We start from the raw sequence: 13,395 nt of genomic DNA, 5'->3' as shown, positions 1-13,395 counted from the left end.
ACTGGCCCCTACCACTGTATCTTTTTATCTCATTGTGCTACTAACATATATGTCAATAGTTGCACAATCACATTACTGCCTGGGGGTTGGGATGGCAGGTTCCTCCCTTCTCTTTTGTTGTATGCCTGCAACAATAAACTATCATTCAATTAATCACATTTCCTGTGTAAAATCAACATGTATTTGCATTTCCTTGACCAGATAAAAATAAAAATACTGGAATGAACCAAGGATAGAATACTATAAATGTGGATTAAGCAAGAAAATAAATAAATTATGAAAATTAGAGTGATAAAGTGCATCCTGGTGAGAAAAAAGATAAGTAGTGACGTAACTGAAATGTAAACTGTGTGATTAGCAAAAAGAGGTTCAAGAGGAGGCGGACATACAATACAAAGCGATATAGGCCACATGATGATGATGATGATAACGATAATGATGATGATGAAGAAAAAAAAGAAAAAGAAGAAAAAGAAGAAGAAGAAGAAGAAGAAGAAGAAGAAGAAGAAGAAGAAGACGTTAACTCCATGGAGATAAAACTGGATGATGCGCAGTTCAAGGAAGGGAAGGAAGACTACGGGGCATGATGCATGGTTGAGGGGAGGGGTAGCAAGCAGGAACAAGGAGTAGGATCTTTAATTCACAAAAGCATGGAGTAGGACTGGATCGAATTCTTTCCTATCAATCGAGAGCCCGGCTTCGATTACATGTAAATTAAATAGAAGATATAAACTGACGACAATAAGAGGGAACAGCAGACGGCAAAATCTCTCTCTCTCTCTCTCTCTCTCTCTCTCTCTCTCTCTCTCTCTCTCTCTCTCTCTCTCTCTCTCTCTCTCTCTCTCTCCTCAGCGACGGAAGTGTAAGTATTGGGTAACAACACACATGGCGGGAAAGGCACCATGGACAAAGGTCAGCCCTCTCCCTACCACCACCAATACCACCACCCCGCCCCATCCCTTCCACCTACCCTCACCTTACCATCCCCACCAATCACCTATCACCCATACGACCCTTCCACTCCACCCACCGACACACCACCATATGACATATGATCCACCTTTGCCCAACATGTATATTACCTAATACGGAGACGGACTCAAAGGGTGGGACTTGATGCACGCGCTGAATGCACACAATAACAATGACTTCCATATCTCACGACACACACACACACACACACACACACACACACACACACACACACACACACCATCAAAAACATTGTTACGCAATTATGCTTGCTGATGATGCTAAAAACATATAGAAAATGACTCGTGTAAAGAATCATAAAAGGATATAAAAAACCTTGTAAAGTAATGGCTCTCACGCCATGATATGAAGCACATCGCTCACTGCCTTGACAGGTGTAGGCATCGTAATTCTTGCAAGAGGACCAGGTGTACTCAGTGTATTGTCCCCGCCCCTTATCTCACGTACTTCTGCACTCAAGAAGCGCGCGGCATGCTCAGGTCACACCTGACGTGGCGCAGGTGGTGGGAGGCGGCAGATGGCACGCACGTATGTACTTGTGCCACACACACACACACACACACACACACACACACACATACACGCCGCTCCGGTAGCGCAGTGATTAAAGCTCTGCGCTGCCGGGCTTCGGCCTGGCAGGTGGAGGTTCGAACACCGCTCTTTGACAAGGAGTGGTTACTGCTCCCCCCTTGACCAAGGAGGACGGGGTGAGTGGTATGTGAAGGTCCTGGCAGTACGCAGAGATCGGCTATAATGAAGCTCATTATAGCCGATGACATTATAGTCGATGACGAGTCCAACTTGTGATCAGGCAGTCGTGAATTACACACACACACACACACACACACACACACACACACACACACACACACACAGTCAGGGTCACGAGGACGGGGTACAGGGTTTACTGACACTGCAGATAACAGCAATGGAGGTGGTGGTGGTGGAGGTGGTGGTGGAGACTTGTTTATATAGCGTCCTGGGCCTTCTAGCCACCGACATACACAAACACACCAACGGCCCCAGGTGACACCCCCCGCAGACAGCTTACAGGATGGAGGGCCAGTCAGTGTTCACGCTGCTGTTGTTGGCGACCGCTTTGGGTGGAGCTGTGGCCACGCTGTACCAAGACTGCGGTACGTCACGACCAATGCTAAGGAGTCTTGGAGATGTGTCTCTAGACTCCTTGGCCAGTACACACACACACACACACACACACACACACACACACACACACACACCAGTAACTAATTAGTAATTAATCAGTTACTCTGGTGACAAAATAGTATATCTTTCATCAGCAGGATAAACAAGTATACATAACATACCTCCCTGTGGAGGTGCACAACACATCATGAATACATATATGTATAACTATAGTGAATAAAGCACTCTCATCGCACATCAATAAGGCTTTTAAGCGTAATCTCTGGATATCTGGCACGCAGAGGCTGAACAGAGGACAGTAACAACACACGCCGTCGCATAAATAACTCGTGTTCGGCGGGTGTGCAACCCCATCTTCCGGTCCCTGATCCGAGTGTGTGTAACTTGATCTCGCGTTGGTAGACAGGGAAAAATATATCAGTAACATATATTCTGTGTACTGCCAACAGGACATTTTTACCATTTGATCATTAGGCAAAGTAATGAGTAGGGAAATGGTCTGTGCCCCCTGGCGAACATCAATAGACCAATCAGTTATTGCAATATTATCATTATTGCAATCTTACTTTTATGCTGTTGCTTTAGTCATTACTTTGCTTTGTTCACAGGTGTCGCTCATCTTTGAGCTGAGATTTATCAATGTTCTGACTGGATAAAACATAATTGTGGGGCTAACGTTTGCAAGTGAATTCGTCATAAAATACCGAAAAACGCCCACATCTGGCGGACTGTTTAAGTATAAGCCTGAGGCAAAAAGGGCGCCACTTGTATGCATGAAAGTATTTAGGTGAGTGCCATTATGGGAGAGAGGGACACGCTGGACAGGAGGAGTCAGTGGTATGTGTCCACGTTTGGTGAACACTGAATAGACGGGTTTCGAAACAGAGGAGATGAACGACGATAAGACTGTGTTGACATCAGATACTGTGAGGGACACGGAGAAAGTGAAAGAGCTTGGAGTAAGGGAAGAGGAGAGGGTGGGAAAGTTTTGAAGAGGATAAGACAATGGGCCTGGGAAAGAGTGTAGCGAAGGAACGTGCGAACCAAGACAAAGGTGTGTGGTAGTGCTCGGTAATTAGTGTTTGGGTGTTGTATGATAAGTATGTAGTGCGCGAAATCGGTGTAAATGTGGTTTACTGTTCATCATAGTCTACATCGCCGGGTTCGATCCCCTCCCTGCATCAAAATTGGCATTCCACGTGAAGACCCTTGGACGAGGCACCATCTGTGTTTGTATAGGAAAGGAGTCTTCAAAGTTATACACTCTATGGGTAGCCACTTCTTCATAAATAGATAGCCTCATGTCAAGGGGCAGGAAGGAGGAACAAAATTCTTAATTACGTATTTTCAATTTAAAGGCTTGCATATGCATCATACTGATGAAAGTCAATATTATAGCTGGAAAATAAAGAAGATTGAGGGTTGTGAAGAAGGTAACACGGAGACAAGTTTCAGTTAAGCCATGGTCTCAATGATCGACTGGAGGCAGCAGGTCTAGCTTGGTATCAGTTTTCCCACGGCAACGACACGCCATTATGATTATAGTGCCAGCATGTTGGGGTCACTGATATAACTAGGCCCTACGGATATATGTGTATGCTCAATATACTTTACCTCTGACCATCAAATTGAAATATATTATGCAGATAGAGATTCAGGAAAGTACTGCTGCGGTGACTGGTGACTAAGTAAGATGACTCCCACCATCCCTGCAGGCACCACGGCGGAGGTTCACGACTTCACCATCACGGACTGTGACGTGCCACCGTGCGTGGTGCCACGACCCAGCATCTACAACGTCAACATTACCTTCACCCCCGGTAAGGCTCAGGCGAGGCGCTGAACCAGTCTCCAATAGGAAACACTGTTTATGCAACGGTGCTGCTAACCGCCCCTTTTTTTTTTTTCAATCCCGCAACGCCGTCCCTGCCGTTGTCCCACAGCAAGTGACGCGATCGAGCTGAACACGATCATCGAAGCGACCATTCTCGGGGATACCTTCCCTTGGCCAGGCCCTGACGGCTGCCCGCTGCTCGAGAACGACAGCTGTCCCCTACAGGCCGGCCGGCAGTACAAATACAGCGCCTTCATGCCCGTGCTGGAAGAGTACCCCGCCGTGAGTAACGGTGCAGTTGTACCAACCTTGCTCTCTCTTCGAGTCTTGTCTTTTAAATCTAATACAATACAAACCTTGGTCTCTTAAGATCTTTAGATTCTAATGAAAAACAAACCTTCTTTCTTATTTTTTTAACCTTGCTCTTTCTTGGCGACGTCCACCCAATCTTACGCAACCCTACTCTGCTCGTCCTTGAAGTCTTGTCTTTACACTCAGAAGAAATGGAAGCAAGTATAAATTCCCTTCGCTAAAGAAGCATCGTGTTCTGAGGTGTGCCTGTCTCACCAGATATCTGTGGTGGTGTCGTGGAAGCTGCAGGACGAGAATGATGTGATCCACTTCTGCGCACTCTTCCCCATCGTCCTCGTGTGAGCAACGTCTTGCGTCCGGGACAGTTCACCCGGGAGGCTCCCGTTCCCTTTTATAATTCTCCTCCTTCCTTCTTTCATTTGGCAGAGGTCAGAATAATGGATAGCGGGTATATCGTAATATTATGTAAGATCTGACTATTTGGATTGCACGACGAAACATGAGTGTATTGAAGGTTTAAGTATAGCAGAAACCTTTACCTCGTCTTTTAGTTACTTGGTACGTGGTGAAACTTTACGTAGTGCAAGAACTCATGTGACTAAACTTTGTTAAGATATGAAAACCATTTAAATCGTCAGCAAATATTTGTTTTCATTAAAATGTTTACAGTGTCCCTCGTTTATGTCTAAACCTAAAATAATTAAGTAAATAAGATAAAGGAAAAGAAAAATAGAACAGGAAAGAAGGAAAAGAAAGAACGAAAACGTTTTATCTGCTAGGCACAAACTTATTTCCTTCCAATACAAGAGCCACACACCTGGCCTGGCCGCCTCCAGCCGCCGCCGCCCCAGCCTCCGCCACGGCCGTCCGGCGCCTCACCCGCCGCGGCGATGCTTGCCTGCTGGACGGCCGGTCAGCCACTCGTCGTGCTTAGGGGAATACCCTTAGAAAATAAAATATAAGAAAATAATAAAACAATATCAAGTTGTAAAAAGAAAACAAAAGATATTAGTAAAATTGGGAAATAAAAGTATGTAAAATTAGCCAATAAAATATCAAAATGTAGCAATCCGTAAAAGTAAGACATTGTAACAATAAACAAGAGTAAAGGTAAAGATCACAACGAAATCAGAAGAAATTATTCCTTATGATTAAGGAAAAACAAGGTCAAGATAAATAAGTGTAGAAACAACCACACTGGGCAGAATACCACCAGTAAATAACAAAATATCAATGACGCTTTTGAATACTGTGTGTGGAAAAGTAAACAACAAAATGGTGATCAGGTATGACAGGCAGCGGGGAACAACATATGATGCACGACAAAATTATATCAGACAAAAGAAAAGGTTAAGCAGACATTACATAAAAAATAAATATGCTGAGGGGAAATTTAAATATATAAGATCGGTGAAAAACGACCATGGTACTAAGATCAACAGAAGCATAAATAAGATTTATGAAGCTTGATAAAGTAACATCAAACTTAAATAAAAGTACATTAAATGCACAAACTAAATACGCGGATAAACTTGAAATGAAAGCTAGTGTAAAGAGACCTTGGCGCTGGGGCGAGGGGGGTAAAGCAGTACGCCGTCCCTTCGTTTGTATTTCCTCCTTCGTACGACTTCAGCACTTTCAGGAGGATTATATCAAAGCACCTTTGCTAAGACCCTCTGACGCCGGCCGCTCGTCCTTATGATCTACACCAACATTTTGTTACCGGACCGTTAGCTGCCTCACCCTCCTCCTTTGTAAAAACTAACAATATTTCCTTTTTGATACAATTCAATGACTTAAAATTAGACTCTAAGATGTTTATTGCTTCAAGGTTTTAAATTTTTATTTAAATGTTTCATCCTACAACTTTTGTCAACCATTTCCAGTCCATATTAATTTCTACAGTTTTCATACCTTAAAGCACGAGTACTTAAACCTATGCTTTCCATTATATCATAATGTACTGAGCCTGACGTCCAGTCTCAGCGTACAGTTATCACACTTTGGAACATAATAAGGTAATATCAGTCTACAAGTAGCGCAGAATGGGTATGACAGAAAGGTCACACCACCTTGAGTAGGATTATTAAGTAAGTATATACAGGTGTCATATTTAATCTGACATTTGTTCCCACTAGACTGCATGTGTACTCGGTGAAGACAGTGACAGCGGGGCGGGTGAGGAGGCGTGTCGGGCCGCGCTGGACCACTCCGTGTGGCGGCTGGTGTCGGTGTCGGTGTCGGTGGCGGAGAGCAGGTCAGCATACAGTAGAAGGCTACCTCAATAGTATCCTCATGGCCAGTCAGTAGGAGGCAACACAGTATTACGTCACGTTTCAGGTTAAAAATAGGAAGATTGAGTTACATTTAAAATTATTTGGTTATTCTCTTCAACACTGAACTGCTGTGGCTACACATTAAAAATAATTATATGATCCATTTCTCGGTTATTACACAGAACAAATGTTACACAGGCACGCACATATCCACACGCACACACGATCGAGTCACATAGTAGTCTTGTGAGGTGTTCTCTAGGTAAGGGATTGGTTGAAATATATATTTACTTTATATTCATTACATTTGAACATTATTACACGCCTTGCTGCGAAATAAAGAGTGAGGTATCCGGAAGTAAAGTAAACACACCTATGACATCAGGCTGCTCACCGTCGAGCCGGCAGCAGCCTGGTAACTCTATGGTCATCACGTTTGAACATTGTGACACGCCTGACAGCAAACTAAGGAGTGAGGTGCCCGGAGCGAACGTCAACACACCTACAGGACTACCCCGGGAGCGGGTAGTGGCGCGGTATACATCGTGGAAACACCTGTACCGTGGACATGGCGTGGATGAGACGGAGGAGCGGCCCCACTGCACGAGGCTTTTTTTCACTTACTGTAGCGTACTCTTCATTATTTATTGTGCTACGTTTCCTTTTCTCACCACTTTTGGCCCCTGTGCACGAGGCTTCCACTCACAGCATCTCACTCTTGTTGCTTTGTTTTGTTACACTTTCTCACTTGTTACTCTTAGGTCCCAATGACGAGGGTTTCACTTATTTTTATCTTCCTCTCATACCTTTGTTACCCTTTCACTCATTGCTTCTTCACTATCTCGCAGTCACATTCTACACAACTTTAGTTAAAAATATCCTAGTAAACTGATATCATATTTCTCTTCCATCTTTTTTCCTCAGTGGTTGAATTAATTGGGATAATACACCTTTTTTGGCACAATTTGTGGAATAATAATAATTTGAACGCACACGTACGTAAAACAGTGACTTGGTTCAGTAAGGGACTTTACAATACAACTATTATGACACCTTTCCATATAAAACACACACACACACACACACACACACACACACACACACACACACACACACACACACACACACCTATTCACTGCACAAACTGACGACCCGAGAGAATGTGCCTTTCGGTGTGCTGCATATTAGGCGTATTTTTTCCCTCTAAGCTTGGCCCATCTTGCCCAGTCATTTCATATATACACGCGGCGTCGTGGGTTTTTGTATCGTTTGAGACTCGATTCTCCTTCCTTTTCCAACAGTGTCCCATTGGCCCTCATTATCTTATTATATACATTAAATTTTCCTGAATGGGAGGTACAGAGCGGCACTGTGTTATGAGTCTGAAATAACCGCAGACTGGTTTCATTAGCTCGCACACGATCGACGTACAGCTTCGTAATGTTGTGGTTCCCTCATGACGCCTCACGTCCGTGCAGTCCAGACCTCTACGGTCGTGCTTCGGTGCTGGGTCCCGACAGAGCCACGGGATAGGAGAGTTCGGCCAACTTCATTACTAGCGCCATGTCGTTACCAAGAGAGCCGTGCGAAATTCAAATTGGCACTGATATGAGTGATTTTTTGTGTTCGTTATCGTCAGGATCTCGAAGCGGTACAGAGCCCACAAACACACACAAAAAAGAAAAAGAATCCGCATCTATTTCAATTTCCAGTGGCTCTTTGGGTAACATGGCGCCAAACTCTCATATTCTATCGCTCTGGGTCCCGAGACTGCCGACTGGGGCGCTACTTTCCCACCAATAACTAACTTAATACAAGATCGTGGGAGGCACACAGCTCTTAGCACTGTCAAGCGGCTTTAGTGTGGGTCGTGAGATGCCTAGAAGAAAACGGTGTTGCAGTGAGGAAAGTTTGAGTAACAGTTTTCCCAACAGGTTTAGGAAATAACCATGAGACGCGAATATCAGAGGTGGGTAAAGGACTCATCCAAAAGTTATTAAGGTGATGTTTGAGGTAAGAAATAACTGAGAGATAGCTCCCCCCTCTATCCCTTACCCAGCCCCCTCCCACCCCTTGCCCTAACAGATACACAGACACGCGCGACGCTCTACTGTACAGAGAGGGAGCATGTCGCCGATAGTTTTTTTTTTATCTCTAAAGAGGAAGCAGCTCACACGTTTACAAAAAGAAGAAAAATCCCGCTATGTCCTGCTCCTGTAAAGAAAATCGAACAAGAGGTCTTAAGAGAGGTGCAACTTTCGTAACACCCGATTCTATTAGTACTTGCGTTAGGAACATAAATACTCAAAAACATTGCTGGGATATGGAGATTAAATAAAGTCAGATAATATAGCTTGATACACCACAACTAAACTTCCCATATATATTTTTCTTGGTATGGTACTGAATGGAATTACACCCCGATCCTATTAGTACTTGCGTTAGGAACATAAATACTCAAAAACATTGCTGGGATATGGAGATTAAATAAAGTCAGATGATAAAGCTTGATACACCACAACTAAACTTCCCATATATATTTTTCTTGGTATGGTACTGAATGGAATTACACCCCGATCCTATTAGTACTTGCGTTAGGAACATAAATACTCAAAAAACATTGCTGGGATATGGAGATTAAATAAAGTCAGATAATAAAGCTTGATACACCACAACTAAACTTCCCATATATATTTTTCTTGGTATGGTACTGAATGGAATTACACCCCGATCCTATTAGTACTTGCGTTAGGAACATAAATACTCAAAAACATTGCTGGGATATGGTGATTAAATAAAGTCAGATAATAAAGCTTGGTACACCACAACTAAACTTCCCATATATATTTTTCTTGGTATGGTACTGAAAGGAATTACACCCCGATCCTATTAGCACTTGCGTTAGAAACATAAATACTCAAAAACATTGCTGGGATATGGTGATTAAATAAAGTCAGATAATAAAGCTTGGTACACCACAACTAAACTTCCCATATATATTTTTCTTGGTATAGTACTCAATGTAATTACATGCCTGCAACCCTTCCCCTTTCTCCCTCCCAACCCTCCCCAGGCTACCACACAAGCGACTCATTCCGAAACACTCCGAAGAAAAAAAAATAACTGTCCTGCAAACTCATACAACCCTTCCATGCGTCCATTTACTGTAGCATCGTTGGATAGCATCAGGCAATACGGCAGGCACACGGGAGGTAATTTGTTTTAGAACGTAATATTACAGGATCATCACCTCATACTGTAGCGACTGATCCACCTGGTGCTGAGAGCCTCCCCATCTCACTCCACCACTGGTTTAAGATTGGCTTTCCCATCTCGCCGGTCGCGGGTTCGATCCCCGGGGCCGGTAAATCCCTTCCCGAGTCTAGTTTAATTTCTCGTGTGTTTCGTGACACGCAGTTGTCGCGTGGAGGTAATACTCGTGCCCTCCCATTGAATTGTTCGGAGCTACCACGCTAATTATTCAGTGCGTCACCCCATATGGCTGCGTGTTTGTATATTTCGAGTTAGTTTTCTCTCCATTGAACTATTGCTTCGTCCAACAGATCGTGGGAAGGTGGCAGCACTAACTTCAGTATATATACTCAGCCACTCAGTGAGCCAGTTCTTTGAGTTGTTAAATTCATTAAACATTCTTAGCGCTCACCCCCACACCAAAGAGTTACCGGGCGCGACATTACATGTATTCCTCCGCGGCAGAGTGCGCTGATGTATTTTACAGTACTTAAACTGTCACGGCGCTCGTACTGCTTTTTGCCGCTTCCAAGCACTACTTAAGCGATACCTTCGTTACTTTGCTAGTTTCTTTTCCTTGTAGATGGGAACTGTTGGGAATTCTTTACTTTCAGCGCGAGACGAAGATGTGATTTTGTAGAGAGAAAAAAAATCATCTGTATATAATATGTGTGTGTGTGTGTGTGTGTGTGTGTGTGTGTGTGTGTGTGTGTGTGTGTGTGTGCGTGTGCGTGTGCGTGTGTGTGTGTGTGTGTGTGTGTGTGTTTAGCCCCGCCCTTGACCTAACTTAACTCCTCGACAAATTTACATTTCTATAAAACGCATTGACACACACACACACACACACACACACACACACACACACACACACACACAACATATAAAGCACAGGACACTTATTTTTACATCTCAACACAAGCTCGCGACGAAGGTATACATGTGTGTGCTTAGTGAAAATGACATGCAGGTCCTTCGGTACACACACACACACACACACACACACACACACACACACACACACACACACACACACACACACACACACACACACGTAGGCGGTAAAGGCAGATGTTTGTTTCTAAATTGCAAACAGGAGTGAATAAAATAAATGCCCGTCATATTTCTCCTCTCAAAATATGGTTGCTTCTTGATAAAATAGTCTGATATATTCATCTTTTCTCTAATACACACCCACACCCACACCCCCACACACTCAGGGGACGCTTATCTAAGAAAGCCACACTACAAAGAATGTATATATATCTTCACTCTTTAGATTTAGTCTGGTAACGAGGAGGCGACTTATTTTTTCCTTCTAATGACAGTCGCTGGTTGAATGCTTACACACACACACACACACACACACACACACACACACATGGATGAACGCTTGCTGAACGCCCTCGCAAACACATTCAACGCATTGTTCCTCAACCAGTGAATAAAATGATCCGGTGTACCTTGTTGCTATGTTTTTTGCGGTGACTCTAATGGATCAAAGCAATATCATAATAACCTGACGAACGTAAACGAGTGAGTGGGAAGTGAGGCGAGTGGGCGAGTGAGTGAGAATGAGTGAGTGGGTGGGTGAATGAACGTGTGAATGGAGTTTTGGAAATGACTGGATCAAAGCACAGTGAGCGGGGGAGTGAGTGAGTGGGTGGGTGAATGAATTTTGTCTGCTTGTGACTGAGTGAGATTAATAGAGGGAGGGGTGAATGTGGAAACCTTTATATATGGTCCTAGGGAGGAGGTAGGAAATACAATATAGATAGATAGATACAGATAGATAGATAGATAGAGAGATTATATAGAGCCAACTGGTATTGCCTACTCTCTATATATGTTTTTCAAGATCGTCTGAATTAAAAAAAAACCACTACAGATATGCACTCGAAGCCCTTATAAACACTGGTACTCTCTGTTCTATACGTACTATTAAAGTGATCTATCTAGGGTTGTGTTATCTTGCTTCCTTTCTCTACGTCTTGTGTGAGTCTGCGTTTGCTCCGTTTTGATGTCGTTTGTTTCCCTATAGTGTGTTTTCTACAGCATCATGGTTTTTGGTTTGTTTGTTCCCATATTTCTTTTTGTCAAGCTATTTGTACATTCTTTGCGGTTGAAAAGACAATCGTGTAGTCCACCAGTGCAGCAGTGAAATGAATGACTTCACACACACACACACACACACACACACACACGCACACACAGACACGACAGTTATTTACGTATATGTGATTATTTTTATTCCTTTAAAAATCTCGCCTGCGTCTCACTTTGCAGCTCAGACACTAACTAGCATGAAGTCTTTGAGGCGGGAGAGTCAGTCAGTCGCGCCTCTCGGGATGGGAAGCAGAAGTCTTTACACAAACAGCACATGTGGGGTCGAGGGTATGAACATCCGCCCAGCACTCAGTAAGGCCTGCAGTGCTGCCCTAAGCCTCAGATTCGGGTCCTGGCGGGGTAGGGGCGAGGCGAGGCTGGTCCCATTGGCGGCAGCTCGGGTTGTTGAGGGCTCTGGGGGAAGTGTTCTCATAACTTGTAGGACCTGTGCAGGATGGAGGGAGTGCCCATGTCCGAGGGGCCGTCGGCGTACACGGAGAGGACTGAAGGGCCCTCGATGGAGCAGACGGATTCCTCGGGCGTCTTGGTCATGTCCCCCTCACAGCCATCCAACGTGTGCTGCAGCGCGCGTTGGTGGTGCCGGTGGAACGACTGGCGGTGGGGAGGGAAAACAGAGAGAAAGAAAGGGAGAGAGAAGGGCGGGAAGGGAGGTGGGAGGGTGCTGTACTTCACTTCTCTGAGAGGGGTGAGTGGGTGTGTAATGACTACACAGCTATGGTACACTTCCCAATGACTCTAACTGGTGTTCCATGTTACACTTAAGGATTAGTTTAAGTCATTTTCAGGCACACGGAGGCCCTGAGTGGCGTGTCCAGGGCGTGGCCGCTGGTTAGGGTCCGGCCCACGCCTTGCACACGCCCTCCGCCGCCTTAGTGTGCAGGAAAGTGGCGTCCTAAGAAGCTGACATGCGAAGAGAACAGCAGCAGCAGCAGCAGCGTTACTACAACTACCCTGGCAGGCCCAGTGACGACCTGAGTGACAACACTGAAAATTACTTAAATCTTCAACTTCTTTGCATGTTCTAAAGGGCCACAAGAAGCACCAAGAAAATGGTTCATGTTTTCCTTGGTACGTAAAAGAAGCATTGTCATCAGCGAGGAAAATATTTACTGATATAAGATAAAACCATGACTTACTCTGAACTAACATCACACAAGAGGCAGCATAACAACATAACAGCACAACATCCATATGCGAGATGTTCCATGTGTTTAAGCAGTGGTCTGTGTGTGTTGAGACACTGTGTTGTCTGGAACACTGAATAAAATAGGCAGAGTAAGGTACAGCACCAATGATGTTTGTCACAAGACACTGTTATGCTGTGCCTTCACAAGCTGTATATCTTGGTGTGGTGCTTGTGAGGCAGATAAGCAGCGTGTTCGTGGGTGTGTCTCTGTGTGTGTGCACGTGTGAGGCAGTGACACCTCTGCAATGTCT

The 13,395-nt window shown here is 44.4% G+C and overlaps 2 protein-coding genes across 3 annotated transcripts in view; one reads left to right on the top strand and one right to left on the bottom strand.

Annotated features, from left to right (window-relative positions):
• The first annotated feature begins 1,961 nt into the window (after window positions 1–1,961).
• On the top strand, window positions 1,962–4,977 carry LOC127007319 (NPC intracellular cholesterol transporter 2-like). The gene is made up of 4 exons (XM_050878125.1): window positions 1,962–2,129; window positions 3,876–3,980; window positions 4,104–4,276; window positions 4,565–4,977. The coding sequence occupies exons 1-4, from the start codon at window positions 2,048–2,050 to the stop codon at window positions 4,646–4,648; spliced, it is 444 nt and encodes a 147-aa protein (XP_050734082.1). The 5' UTR covers window positions 1,962–2,047; the 3' UTR covers window positions 4,649–4,977.
• A 1,146-nt stretch (window positions 4,978–6,123) lies between these two features.
• LOC127007318 (probable G-protein coupled receptor 158) overlaps window positions 6,124–13,395 on the bottom strand; it is a 185,512-nt gene continuing 178,240 nt past the window's right edge. For both annotated transcript variants that reach the window (XM_050878124.1, XM_050878123.1), the window contains one exon: window positions 6,124–12,549. In XM_050878124.1, coding sequence (XP_050734081.1) covers window positions 12,367–12,549 — 183 coding nt within the window. In that variant the 3' untranslated portion in view covers window positions 6,124–12,366. The remainder of the gene's footprint in view (window positions 12,550–13,395) is intronic.

Source organism: Eriocheir sinensis, chromosome 35 (genome assembly GCF_024679095.1).
Source record: "Eriocheir sinensis breed Jianghai 21 chromosome 35, ASM2467909v1, whole genome shotgun sequence".
NCBI lineage: Eukaryota > Metazoa > Arthropoda > Malacostraca > Decapoda > Varunidae > Eriocheir > Eriocheir sinensis.
Note: the sequence above shows the minus strand (reverse complement) of the source record. Positions and strands in the feature narration are given on the sequence as shown.

What these genes read in the sequence shown, in the direction of transcription:
- LOC127007319 (XM_050878125.1), top strand. Translation starts at nt 2,048, where the DNA reads ATGGAGGGCCAGTCAGTGTTCACGCTGCTGTTGTTGGCGACCGCTTTG. An exon ending in CAACATTACCTTCACCCCCG is followed by an intron (nt 3,981 to 4,103) that starts GTAAGGCTCAGG and finishes GTTGTCCCACAG; the next exon opens with CAAGTGACGCGATCGAGCTG. An exon ending in TGCTGGAAGAGTACCCCGCC is followed by an intron (nt 4,277 to 4,564) that starts GTGAGTAACGGT and finishes CTGTCTCACCAG; the next exon opens with ATATCTGTGGTGGTGTCGTG.